We start from the raw sequence: 14,523 nt of genomic DNA, 5'->3' as shown, positions 1-14,523 counted from the left end.
GTGGTTGAAGAAAGGCACTGGGAAGGCTGATGTGGTAAAACAGGATAAGACAGTGGGGTTTGTTAAAGTGGTAAAGGAAAGCCCAAGTGAAGCGAAGGAGGTGCAAAAGACTGTACAGCCTGATCAAGAGGTGATTGATAAGGTGCCAGATCTCTTTAAAGAATTTACTTGTGTGGGTAAAGTTCACTCATATTAATCAGGAGGAGCAGGTAAAGAAGTCACAACTTTAAGAGATACGGGAGCTAGTCAATCTTTAATGGTAAGAGATGAGGAGTTATGTAGTTTGGGAAGAATATCGCCAGAAAAGGTGGTAATATGTGGAATTCAGGGTGAGAGGAGTAGTGTTCCACTATATAAGGTAAGGTTGGAAAGTCCAGTGAAGAGTGGTGAAGTGGTAGTAGGAGTAATAGAGAAACTATCTTGTCCAGAAATAGTTTATTTTGGGTAATGATATAGCTGGATCGCAGGTGGGAGTGATGCCTACTGTGGTTGATAAGCCAGTGGAAAATCAGACAACTGAAGTGGTTTTTTTAATATATGTTTTATTGAGGTATTTCTTTTGCATTTTAACAGCAACAAAATCAACAATATACATAGCAAGGAAAATATAAACATAGTGCAAATTCCACCTCCCTCTCCCACAGGTCTTGCCATTACTTACTCCCCTGATCTACGCTAACCTAATCCTATCCCGCCCCCCCCCCCCCCCCTTTCTGCTGACGATTAGTTCTCTGCGAGTAAGTCGACGAATGGTTGCCACCTCCGGGCGAACCCCAGCAGAGACCCTCTCATGGCAAACTTAAATTTCTCCAGGCAGAGGAAGCCTGCCATGTCTGAAAGCCAGGTCTCCGATTTCGGGGGCTTTGAGTCCCTCCATGCCAGCAATATGTGCCTCCAGGCTACCAGGGAAGCAAAGGCCAGAACGTCCGCCTCTTCCTCCTCCTGGATTCCCGGGTCCTGCGATAGCCCAAAAATCGCCACCTCCGGGCTCATTGCCACCCTCATATTTAATACTGTGGACATGGTGTTGGCAAACCCCTGCCAAAATCCCCTCAGTATTGGACATGCCCAAAACATATGGACATGGTTCGCTGGCGCCCCCTCACACTTCACACACGTATCCTCCAGGCCAAAGAATCTGCTCATCCGGACTACTGTCATGTGAGCCCGGTGAACAACCTTAAATTGGATCAGGCTGAGCCTGGCACATGTTGCAGTAGCATTGACTCTTCCTAACGCGTCCGCCCAAAGGCCCTCCTCAATCTCTCCCCCCAGCTCCTCCTCCCACTTTCGCCTCAGCTCCTCGGTCTGCGTCTCCTCCGAACCCATAAGCTCTTTCTATATGTCCGAGACGCTCCCCTCTCCTATCCATCCTCTAGAGACCACCGTATCCTGATTTCCCCTTAGCGGCAGGAGTGGGAAGGTTGGTACCTGCTTCCGCAAAAAGTCCCGTACCTGTAAATATCGGAATTAATTTCCCCCCGCCAATGCAAACTTCTCCTCCAGCGGCCTCATACTCGGGAAGCTTCCTTCCAAGAACAAGTCCTCCATGCTCTCAATCCCCGCTCTCCGCCAAATTCGGAACCCCCCGTCCATCCTCCCCGGGGCAAACCAATGGTTGTCGCAGATTGGGGACCATACCGATGCCCCTTCTGCTCCCACATGTCTCCTCCACTGCCCCCAGACTCTCAAGGCTGCCACCACTACTGGACTGGTGGAGTAACGCGCCGGCAGGAATGGCAGGGGCGCCGTTACCAACGCCCCCAAACTTGTGCCCTTACAAGAAGCCGCCTCCATGCGCACCCACGCCGGCTCATCCCCCACCAGTCACCTCCTCACCATGGCTACATTAACCGCCCAGTAATAATTGCTGAAATTTGCCAGTACCAGTCCTCCATCCCCTCGACTCCGCTCGAGCATTGCGCTCTTCACCAACGGGGGTTTGCCCCCCCACAAAGCCACAATAAACTTATTAATCCGCTTAAAAAAGGACCGTGGGTTGAAGATGGGGAGGCATTGGAAGACGAATAGGAACCTCGGGAGGACTGTCATTTTTACCGACTGTACCCTACCCACCATAGACAACGGGAGCGCATCCCATCTCCGGAAATCCTCCTTCATCTGGTCCACCAACCAGGCCAACTTCAATTTATGAAGCCTGTCCCAATCCCTCGCCACTTGGATACCCAGGTACCTGAAACTGTCCCCTACCACTCTGAACGGCAGTTCCCCCAGTCGCCTCTCCTGACCTCTCACCTGAATCACAAACAACTCGCTCTTCCCCATATTAAGCTTATACCCCGAAAACCGGCCGAATTCCCCTGATTCCCATAATTTCCTCCATCTCCTCCATTGAGTCTGAGACATACAACAGTAAGTCATCCGCATACAGCGAGACTCTGTGCTCCCCCCGAACCTACCCCTTCCAGCCCGAGGCCCTCAGAGCAATTGCCAGAGGCTCTATCGCCATCGCAAACGGCAGTGGGGAGAGGGGGCATTCCTGTCTCGTCCCCCCGGTGTAGCCTGAAATAGTCCATAGTCGTCCTGTTTGTCCGTACACTAGCAACCGGAGCCCGGTACAGCAACCTAACCCAGTCAACAAAGCCCCTTCCAAACCCGAACTGCTCCAGAACCTCCCATAAGTAATCCCACTAGACCCGGTCAAAGGCTTGTTCCGCGTCCATCGTAACCACCACTTCAACCTCCCTACCTTCCGGGGGCATCATGATCACGTTTAGCAGCCTTCTTACATTGGCCACCAGCTGTCTACCCTTAACGAACCTTGTCCGGTACACAGTCCTCAATCCCAGAGGACAGAATTTTGGCCAGAGGTTTGGCATTTATGTTCAACAAGGAAATCGGCCTAAAGAACCACGCAACTCCGGGTCCTTGTCCCTTTTCAGAATGAGCGAGATCATAGCCTGTGACATCATCTGGGGCAGAACCCCTCTTTCCTTGGCCTCGTTAAAGACCTTCATCAGCACCGGCCCCAATATTCCGGAGAACTTTTTATAGAACTCAACTGGGTACCCATCCGGTCCCGGGGCCTTACCCGACTGCATGGCCTTCAAACCCTCCACTATCTCCTCCAGCCCAATCAGGGCCCCCACCCAGACAACTGAAGTGTTGAAGGATGAATATCCTGGGATTTTTCCGGATTGTGTAGTAAAAAGGTCGCAAAGTCACAGGTTAAGACAAGAGGAGAAATCAAAGAGTGAAGATGATGTTGTAGTGCAATTATCAGAAACGATTTTTGATCAGATGGTTGAAAAAGAACAAGAACAGGTGGAGGATGAGGCGGATATTTTTAGTTCAGGAAACTTGGCGGAGTTACAACAGAAAGATGTAGAAATAAACCGGATGTATCAGAAAGCATACACAGACGAGGAATCTGGGTCTATCTACTAGGTTTCCAGAGACCATTCCAGTACTTAATATTACAGCTAAAAAGATTGTGGAGGAGTTACTTAAATTCTTTACTAGATATGGATTACCCACAGAAATACCATCAGATCAAGGATCAAATTTTACCTCAAGGTTATTCAAAGAAGTTATGGATAGCCTACGAATAAAACAATTTAAATCAACTGCGTACCATCCTGAATCACAGGGAGCATTAGAAAGGTGGCATCAGACATTAAAGACAATGTTGAGAGCTTATTGTCAAGATTATCCAGAAGATTGGGATAAAGGAATTCCATTTGTACTGTTTTCAATTAGGGATGCATCTAATGAGTCAACCAAATTCAGTCCTTTTGAACTAATTTTTGGTCATGAGGTAAGAGGACCAGTTAAATTGATTAAGGAAAAATTGGTGAGTGAGAAATCGGGAATTACATTATTGGATTACGTGTCAAATTTTAGGGAACAATTAAATAGAGCATGTGAATTGGCTAGACAACATTGAAAGGTTGCACTACATGTGATGAAACAGGTAGCGGACAAGAAATCCAAAGTTCGTAGTTTTGCCTGTGGAGATAAAGTTTTACTATTGTTACCAGTGGTAGGTGAACCTTTAAAAGCTAGGTTTTGTGGACCTTATCAGATTGAAAGTGAGGTGAATTATGTGATAAAAACATCAGATAGAAGAAAGACTCACCAAGTGTGTCATGTGAATATGCTTAAAAGGTACTTTGAAAGGGAAGGAGAGAAAAAGGAGGAGGTTTTAATGATTCTAACTCAAAGTGACGAACCAAATCCAGAGGACTGTGAATTTGACATACCTCAAATTAAATTGGAAAATGAGGATGTTCTTAAAAATTGGGGTATATTGTTGAGTTACCTTTCAGAGGAAAAACGGACTGACCTGAAAGAGTTATTGATATCACGTGGGCAAGTTCGTCGAGATAAATTGGGAAGTACTAAAATGGCTATACATGATATAGATGCGGGAAATTATGTTCCAATCAAACAACATCCATATAGACTTAACCCTTTAAAATTGGCACAGGTTAACAAAGAGATTGAAAGTATGCTTTAAAATGGCATAATTGAAGTGGGGTGCAGCCAATGGAGCTCACCCATAGTGATGGTACCTAAACCAAACGGTTGTGTGTGGTCTCTAGAAAGGTTAATGCAGTTACAAGAACGGACTCTTATCCTATCCCACGTTTGGAGGATAGCATTGAGAAAGTGAGACAATCAGCTTTTATTTCCAAACTGGATTTACTTAACGGTTACTGGCAGGTACCTTTATCTGAAAGGGCGAAGGAGATTTCAGCTTTTGTGACTCCAGATGGTATATGCCAATTCAAAGTTATGCCATTTGGCATGAAAAACACCCCAGCCACATTTCAACGGTTAACTAACACAGTTGTTTCAGGATTACCCAATTGTGTGGTATACATCGACGATCTGGTAATTTTCAGCCAGACATGGACAGAACATTTAAAACATCTGATGGAGTTATTCGATTGACTTCAGGAAGCGGGTTTGGTGATAAACCTAGCCAAAAGTGAATTTGGAAAAGCCCAAGTCACTTTCCTTGGCCATACAATCGGGCAGGGTCGAATGGTCACACGGGATGTGAAACCAACAGTTATTGAGGAGTTTTCAATACCCTCACGACAAAGGGAAATAATGCGATTTATTGGTCTGAGTGGATTTGATCGAACATTTGTGCAAAGGTTTTGTAGCGTGAGTGCTCCACTGATGGACTTGCTGAAGAAACATCGAACATTTCAGTGGACAGTGGACTTTCAACAGGCATTTGACTGCCTGAAACCAATAACCAATTGGTGATAACCAATGCTCCTGTGTTGGGGAATTGCAAGGGATTCTGTGATCAGATTGAACTAAAGTATCTGATTTTAAAGAGAAATGCCGAGGCGTAGAGAAATGGACGGATCGTGCAGAGACCTTCTTGTTCAAAGAGACTGTCAATTGAGAAGGATTTCAGTTAGAGGAAGAAGAACAAAAATGGACTATATTATTATACCTGTTTGAATGTGTTGTTTTTTTGACACGAAAATGTATATTTGCTGTGTGCATTTCTTAAAGGATAGTGAAAAGTGAAACCATCTTGAAGTTGATGGGTTTTTTTTTTCTTGGGGGAGAGTTGTCATGTGAGAGTACCTTTAAGAAATGGGTGTTCAAGAAATGTACCTTTAAGAAATGGGTGTTTATCAGTGATGTCAGAATGTGGGTCGAGCTGGGCTGTCAGCTTTTTCTTTTCGTTTTAGGCTGTTTGGTGCAGGGTGTGTTTTAGTTTCGTTTTCAGAGCTGGATAGCTGCAGTCACAGCCAGAAGGGGTATTAGTCTCTCTCTCTGTAATCTAAAAACTGTAAATCGCTACTTTGGTGATTTAAAACTAAGAACTGCTCTCAGTACTGACTTTAACCTGATGTGCTTCAAAGTCTTATGGTTGTTAAAAGGACAGCTTAAGGATCGCTTAGTGTTATATTCTTTGGGGGTTGTATTTGAATTAATGGTTGCTAAGATGTTCACTGTAAACGAGTCATCTGAATAATCGGAGGCAGAGGTGGGAGAGGCCGGGGTCAGCTGACTCACAGAAGCATAAAGGGGCGAGAGCCAGTGTCAAGCGGGTGCTTGACTTGGGGGTTTGGGATCACGGGGCTGCTAAGGAGGGGGGGGGGGAATGGGATGCTGCTTTGCTGACAGAAAAGGAGCCAACATGGGGGAACAGAGGGAGAGTCCGGGGGTGGGGGCGGCGATGGGAGGGCTTGAGTAAGCAGGAGATGCGGGCTCGTGGCTGGCCGAAAAAGGGAGATGGCTAATCAGCTGGGGGGGGGGGGGGGGGGTTTAGCCCCTCATCCAAGCTGATCACATGGAATGTGGGGGCCTAACTGGGCCGGTCAAGAGGTCTCAGGTCTTCTCGCACCTAAAAGACACAGAGTACATTGGCAAATGGTACATCGACAAACAGTGATTGGTTACAGTGCGGAACAAGGGGCCAAACAAAGCAAATACATGAGCAAGAGTAGCATAGGTGTTGTGAATAGTGTTCTAACAGGGAACAGATGAGTCAGAGGGTGGAAGTTGTTGAGGAGTCTTGTAGCTGTGGGGAAGAAGCTGTTCCTGTGTCTGAATGTGCGAGTCTTCAGACTTCTGTACCTTCTGCTTGATGGAAGGGTCTGGAAGGCAATGCCTGGGTGGGAGGGGCCTCCTGTAATACTGTCTGCCTTCCTGAGGCAGCGGGAGGTGTATACGGAATCAAGTTCACCACACTCTGCAGTTTCTTGCGATCTTGGACCGAGCAGTTGCCATACCAGGCTGTGATGCAGCCGGATAGGATGCTCTCTATTGATTGGACATCTGTAGAAGTTTGTGAGAGTCGATGCAGATATGCCAAATTTCTTTAGCTTCCGTAGGAAGTAGAGACGTTGTTGGGCTTTCTTGACTGTTGCATCAACGTGAGTGGACCAGGACAGACTTGGTGATGGTGACCCCCAGGAACGTAAAGCTATCGACCATCTCCAGTTTGGAGCCATTGATGCAGACGGGAGTGTGTGTCATGCTACGCTTCCTGAAGTCGATGATCAGTTCCTTGGTCTTTCCAACATTTAGAGGGAGATTGTTTTCGGTACATCATGCATCCAAGTGATTTATCTCCCCCCTGTAGTCTGATTCATCATTATTTGAGACACGGTCCACCACAGTCGCACCATCCGCAATCTTATAGATTGAGTTGGAGTTAAATCATGCCACACAGTTATGTGTATAGGGAGTACAGTAGACGACTGAGCACACATTATTGCGGGGCTCCGGTGTTGAGGACTATTGTGGAGGAGGTGCTGTTGCCTATCCTGACAGATTGCGGTCTGTTGGTGAGGAAGTCGCGGTTCCAGCTGCACAGGGAAGGGTCAAGTCCAAGATTGCGGAATTTGGTTATTAGTCTTGTTGGGATAATGGTTGTAGCGCACAATGACTTACGAGAGAGACGGGTAGTGATGAAATCGATGAGGCTTTATTAAGCGAGACTTGTCCCCAGCAGTTCAGCAACAGAATGAAGCGGCGGGGAGAAGCTCAGGTTCTTATACTCCGCCTTCAGGGCGGAGCCAGGAGTCAACAGCCAACCAGAACCCGGGATCTGTCAGCCAATAGCATCACGGCTTCACAGTCCCACATGACCCCCTAATACATACCACCACAATGGTATTGAAGGCGGAACTGTAGTCTATGAACAGCAGTCTTACATAGGTGTCCTTGTTGTTGAGGTGTTCGAGTGTTGATTGTAGAGCCAGCGAGACCGGTTGTGGTGGTAGGCAAACTGCAGTGGATCGAAACCATCTGGGAGGCAGGTAGTGATCAGTCTCATGACTAGCCGCTCGAAGCATTTCATGATAACAGACGTTAGGGCCACCGGTCAGTAGTCGTTGAGGCAGGCTACCTTGTTCTTCTTTGGTACTGGTATTATGGTGGTCTTCTTGAAGGATGTGGGGACCTCAGAGCAGAGGAGTGAGGTCATGAAGATATCTGCGAATTCACTCACCAGCTGGTCTGCACAGGCTCTGAGTGCTCACTCAGGGACTCCGTCGGAGCCCGTCGCTTTCCACGGTCATTTGTGCATTGATGTTTAAAGTCCTCGTAATCTTTGCATTGTGAATCAGGAACAATAAGGTTTCCGTCGTATTTGAAAATCACCCAATTGACATAATTGTCATCGCACAGACGAGATTGTAGGACTCTCTGCACGCTTCTTTATCAATCTTCGTAGCAGGTCTTACCTCGGCGGCTATAACAGTGGTATGGTTGTGTCCAGGGCTGTTGGGGCGGTGGCACTGGTACATTGGTTGACTGATCAAAGCAGGCATAGAACTTGTTCAGATCATCGGGTAGGGATGCTCCAGCCTCAGATATTCCACCTGGCCTTGCTTTATAGCCTGTGATCTTGTGTAGGCCCTGCCATAGCCGTTGTGGGTTAGTGTCGTTGGCCTGGGACTCTAGTTTGATTTGGTATTGTCTTTTTGCATCCCTGATGGCTTGGGGAATATGGGGATTGACATTGCATTCGTTACAGATTATTGTTGGGTGTAAATTTGGGAGAAAATGTGAAAAAGGAGAATAAAAATATTTTTAAAAGAATCAGTGGGCTTCTACTCAAATTTGGTGAAGTATGGTGCAAAAACTTTGCAGATAAAACTAAAACAAAGCAGAAACTTGGAAGGAACATCTCCATAAACTCAGGGACTGTAAAATCAATACTGATCAAATTGCAATGTTCAAAGCAAAGGAGATTTAGTATACATGAGAACTAAAGAGGCAGCCACACTCGCAATTCCTCAATTATAACAGAATGAGAGACAACTATTGGACAACAGGCAATTTTCTTAAAGGGACAATGCAACAGGCAATTTAGCCCTTAAACATGATGGCAGTATCCTTTTTGCATGTGGAGTTTGAATGGATAGAGAATCTCACCCATTATGTAATTCTGAACAAAACTTTTTAGCTGGACCTAAAAAGCAAAAATAAACATACCTGAAAATGAAATTCACACTTCCAATGGTAATTTTTAAAATTTGATGCACCGTCATCATTCTGCCAGCTCCAAACCTTTGAGTTTCTCTGATCCTTTGAGTTGATTTATTGTCACATGTATTAGTATACAGTGAAAAGTATTGTTTCTTGCATGCTATACAGACAACGCATACCGTACATAAGGACGGAAGGAGAGACTACAAAATTACAGAATGTAATGTTACAGTTATAGATAAGGTGTAGAGAAAAGATCAACTTAATATGAGGTAGGTCCATTCAAAAGTCTGATGGGAGCAGGGAAGAAGCTGTTGAGTCGGTTGATACGCGACCTCAAATTTTTGTATCTTTTTCCTGATGGAAGAAGGTGGGAGAGAGTATGCCCGGAATGCTTGGGGTCCTTAATTATGCTGGTTGCCTTTCTGAGGCAGCGGGAATTATAAAGAGAGTCAATGGATGGGAGGCTGGTTTGCTTGATGGACTGGGCTACATTCACCACCTTTTGTAATTTCCTGCAGCCTTGGGCAGAGCAGGAACCATACCAAGCTGTGATACAACCAGAAAGAATGCTTTCAATGGTGCATCTGTAAAAGTAGGTGAGAGTCGACATACCAAATTTCCTTAGTCTTCTGAGAAAGTCGAGTCGTTGGTGGGCTCTCTTAACCATAGTGTCAGCATGGGGTGGGGTGGGGGGGACCGACCAGGACAAGCTGTTGGTAATCTGGACACCTAAAAGTTTGAAGCTCTCGCCCCTTTCTACTTCATTCCCATTGATGTAGACAGAGGCATGTTCTCCTCTACACTTCCTGAAGTCGATGACAATCTCCTTCATTTTGTTGATATTGAGGGAGAGATTGTCATCGCACCAATGCAATCCTTTGCATACTGTGGTACCTGCTAACTGTTTCAGTGACTACATCCTAATGCAACAGTTTGTCTAGTTTACTAATATAGTACTCAATTGTTGTGAATCATAGAATCCCTACAGTGCAGAAGGAAGCCATTCGACCAGAGCTTGCACCTACCCTTCGAATGAGCACTGCCCATTTACGATGTCCAACTCGCCCGATCCCCGTAATCCCATAATCTAACCTGCACATTCCAGGACACTAAGGGGCAATAAATCATGGCCAATCCATGATGCACCATAGAAAGCATCCTATCAGGCTGCATCACAGCCTGGTATGGCAACTGCTTGGCCCAGGACCGCAAGAAACTTCAGAGAGTCGTGAACACCGCCCAGTCCATCACACGAACCTGCCTGCCATCCATTGACTCCATCTACACCTCCCGCTGCCTGGGGAAAGCGGGCAGTATAATCAAAGATCCCTCCCACCCGGCTTACTCACTCTTCCAACTACTTCCATCCGGCAGGAGATACAGAAGTCTGAGAACATGCACAAACAGACTCAAAAACAGCTTCTTCCCCACTGTCACCAGACTCCTAAATGACCCTCTTATGGACTGATTTCATTAACACTACACCCTGTATGCTTCACCCGATGCCAGTGCTTATGTAGTTACATTGTATATGTTGTGTTGCCCTATTATGTATTTTCTTTTATTCCCTTTTCTTCTCATGTACTTAATGATCTGTTGAGCTGCTCGCAGAAAAATACTTTTCACTGTACCTCGGTACACGTGACAATAAACAAATCCAATCCAATCCTGCACATCTTTGGACTGTGGGAGGAAACTGGAGCACCCGCAGGAAACCCACACAGACATGGGGAGAACGTACAAACTCCACACAGACAGTCACCAGAGGTCGAAATTGAACCCGGGTCCTGGCGCTCTGAAGCAGCAGTGCTAACCACTGTGCCGTCCACTAATCCTTTGCTTTTACCTTCCCACAAAAGAAATTTGATAATTACAAACTTCAAATTCTAAGGACAGAATGACACAGATACACAACATTCATATTGTAATTGAATTTTTAAATGATTCTTTTAATTTTTGAAAATACCCAATGCAACCTTTTATTTACACATTAATGTCCATTAAACAAAAATATCTCGGCAGGAAACATTACTTATCTATTGAACAATGATAGTCGGAAATCGCATTCTTGATGGATGAAAAGAAAAATCCAGACTAGATGGCATAGGGTTTTGAAAGTCACTCAAGGTGGATCCAAACAAATGATGTGCTTTAGTTTAAATTTAAAACGGTCAAATCCTTATTTGCTCTCCAGCACATTTCTAGTAAATCAACTGATCACAGATTAGATTCAGTTTCTGAAACTAAAATGCTCCAGGTGTGTGAATTAGATGTGCAATTGAACAAGAACATATTCATTTTAATGTACATATTGATAAAATACTGGTATAAACTTACTAAAAAGGATGGAAATCTTATGCATTTTATGTTCACAAATTGCAGAAGCAACTTTGCCGCACTTATTTTGGACCTGGTTTACCAGAAAATAATGTCATGAATGGAAATGACGTGTCGTTGGTAACAATTCCCAATCATCTGAGAACATATTTTACATTCCTATACCCTATTAGCAGTTTCGGAACAAGAAAACCTCAATAAAAAGACCTGAGAGAGAGAGAGCACCATTATCGTAGTTAGAACTGTTTATTACCATTGCACATCAGCTCAGACAAACATATTACACTTTTAGTTTAAGTCATTGGAATAGGTGAAAATTATCCTTTCTACTTCTTAAAACATGTAGTGCAGAGAGGCCGGAAGAAGAAAAATAAATAAGAATTTTTCTTCCCAACAGAGACTACGTAGGCAGGTTGTTTACGGGCCTCCGATGATGTTTTTGAACCAGATGCACTAGAGCAGCCCAGAATGATTCTCCTCTGATCATCCATTTGAGAAGAAATTACTTAATTTGCACTGAGCATTGCCCGATGGAATGAATGAGATCAAGCCCAATAAGAATAAGATTGGAAATCTACGTCCTATCTTTTCATGAAACAGCAGTTTACTACTGTGCTGCTACACATGACTTATTACTGGAACTATATACATGACCACAGTGAAGAGGCAGCACAGGTTTGACTGGAATGTACCGACTGTAATGGAACTGAAATCCACCTTACTGTGAGGTACAGGCCATACATACACTGAAAACGTTTAGTGTAACAGGAATAAGAGGAAATAGTTAAGTCATTCAAACAAGTTCCATAACCCCAGGAAAATTAAACTATAAAATAGAGCTCTATGACGTAGGCCCATTACAATGCCTGCCTCAAAATGTCACTAGAGTTCAACTGTTTTGAAGATGACTTCACCAGTCTAAAATCTGACATTTGTCTCTTAAACAATTAAAGAAAAAATATCAATATTTGCTCAAGTACTACAGTGAAACTATGTGAAAACAATTTTTTAAGCTTTCATAATACTTCTCTTTGTTCAGTTTTATCTAGATTTTACAGTAGTTTTTATTAAGGGACAAATTAGCTTGGCCAATCCACCTACCCTGCACATCTTTGGAGTGAGACCCACGCAGACACGGGGAGAATGTGCAAACTCAACACGGACAGTGACCCGGAATCAAACCCGGGTCCTTGGCACAGTGCTAACCACTGCGTCACCGGGCCGCCCGTAGATTTTACAATTTGAAATGGGAGCTAAGCCTGCATCTCTATGCAAGCAACTATAATAACACATCAAATAAGGCACACATTGGTAATTCGTAAAGTGCCATTTTGAAAATATTTTATAGTTCAGATAGCAATAATAAAGCACATAGTTAATTTATTCCAGATTAAAATATTTAAGAGGTAGAAATATGACATGTTTCCCAACAAGCAAAACGACTTATTTAGTGCCTTTTGCAATACAAGGACGTTACAACTCCCCTTCCAGCCACTGAAGGACTTGTGAAGCATAGTCTCAGTTGTAATTAATTGATCATCAATTATAGAAATACACGCACTTTTCCTTTTCATTGATTTTGATGCAAATTGGAATAGAGCGATTTCCTAACTTTGCAGTGCAGTTTCATGACCCGGCTGCAAGTCGGGAATGCTTTCAGAACACCTTTCTGTCCCAGAAGTTACAATGACCAAAGCAGCCTATATGCATAGCAGTAGTGCACCTGGCTTCCAACCAAATGGTCACAGGTTCAAAGGTCAGCACGCATCACTTATTTGGACTACATCCTTTTTGACAGCCATTTAGGTGCAAGCTAGCTTGCAATGACAAATGGTGGCAGGAGGGATTTGAAAATTTAGATGATCTTGAAATCTCCATTATTTCGATACATATTACTGCAGGCACTAATGGTTTTATACCAGAAAATGTTTCCACAGCTAAGGCTAATAGAACAAAAATGATAACAGGACTCACAGTATCCTATATTTTCCCTCCAGATAAATCATTTAAAACTTATTTCAGGGAGTCAATTACAAACATGTACACTTGGAACATTTATAGAAGAAAATTTGTCAGTGCCGTATTTTATTCAAGTAAAAATTCACTCCTGCTTTGTTTTATTGTACCAGTGCATGGATCGTCTTACAGCCAATTCCCAGTTGTCGAAGGTGGGTTTATAGTGATGCAACACAGCGTGTGGTTTGAAAATATTTTCCACAGATCTAATGGTCTTCAATTCTTCCCTGCTGCCCCAGTACCCTGCAACAAGATTAAACATTTATTTTCCTTATTAACATGTATACAAATGTCTGTGTGCTTCATTATTAAACCACAGTACACAGATCTCTCAAGCTATTAAAGTAGAGTTGCAAGGGATGTTTCAATAAGTCCAATATGACCCTTCTTCGGAACTTGACCTCTGAAGGAGTCTTGGTGGACTAAAACCCATTAACTGTTTTGTCACAGATGTTGCCAGGCTGGCTGAGATTTTCCACCACTTTGTTTTTTTATTTCAGATCTCCAGCATTCTCATTATCTTGCTTTTATGCTCGTAAGAGATTAATTTGTGTCCATGATTCCCCACAGTCTAAGATTTTTGTCTCATCAAGGTGGTAGATGTAGGAGTGAGGATCAAGAGCATTATTATTGGAATGAAAAATAAATTAGGTTGAAATGATTCTCATGCATATTCAGTCTAGACTTATGTTAACAGAGATCTGGAAAAAAGTGTACCAGCTATTGACTTAGTACATGACTGAGAAAGGAGATAATAACTCTGAAGAAAGTCAATAGATTAAAAGTAGAGAGGGGAGAGGGAGGCAGCAAAACATGAAAGTAATTAAATTTAAGTGGAGTGACCAGATACTTATTCAGTTGAATGACGTTTGTTTTCAAATGTTATGGAATTGCTCTAATAGTCAAATATATCAGTCAAACTTTTGCAGACACATCAACAATTGACAACAGAAGGCCTTTGTGCACATAAAATTTGGATTTCTGAAATAATTGACAACATTTTATATGACAAAATTGTAGATTAAAAAATTCATTATTCGACATACCAATTGCAAGGCCAGCTAAAAAGGCTGCCCCTAGACTGGACATGTCCACACGTTTAGGCTTCTCAATATCACAGAGGAGCAGATCTGTGGTAAGCTGCATGACAAAATGATTGTTGCATATCCCTCCATCTGCCCTGTACATAACAAAAAAAAGTTAGTCAGCACCGAGGACATGAACAGGTTACCA

At 43.7% G+C, this 14,523-nt stretch overlaps 1 protein-coding gene across 1 annotated transcript in view; it reads right to left on the bottom strand.

Moving 5' to 3' along the window:
* Positions 1 to 11,501: 11,501 nt before the first annotated feature.
* gk5 (glycerol kinase 5) overlaps positions 11,502 to 14,523 on the bottom strand; it is a 105,795-nt gene continuing 102,773 nt past the window's right edge. The window contains exons 15-16 of the mRNA XM_072473916.1: positions 14,337 to 14,470; positions 11,502 to 13,533 (exon numbers count right to left, since the gene is read on the bottom strand). Of these exons, the coding sequence (XP_072330017.1) occupies positions 13,376 to 13,533; positions 14,337 to 14,470 (292 nt within the window). The 3' untranslated portion in view covers positions 11,502 to 13,375. The remainder of the gene's footprint in view (positions 13,534 to 14,336; positions 14,471 to 14,523) is intronic.

Source organism: Scyliorhinus torazame, chromosome 14, assembly GCF_047496885.1.
Source record: "Scyliorhinus torazame isolate Kashiwa2021f chromosome 14, sScyTor2.1, whole genome shotgun sequence".
NCBI lineage: Eukaryota > Metazoa > Chordata > Chondrichthyes > Carcharhiniformes > Scyliorhinidae > Scyliorhinus > Scyliorhinus torazame.
This window is presented reverse-complemented; position numbering and strand designations above follow the sequence as displayed.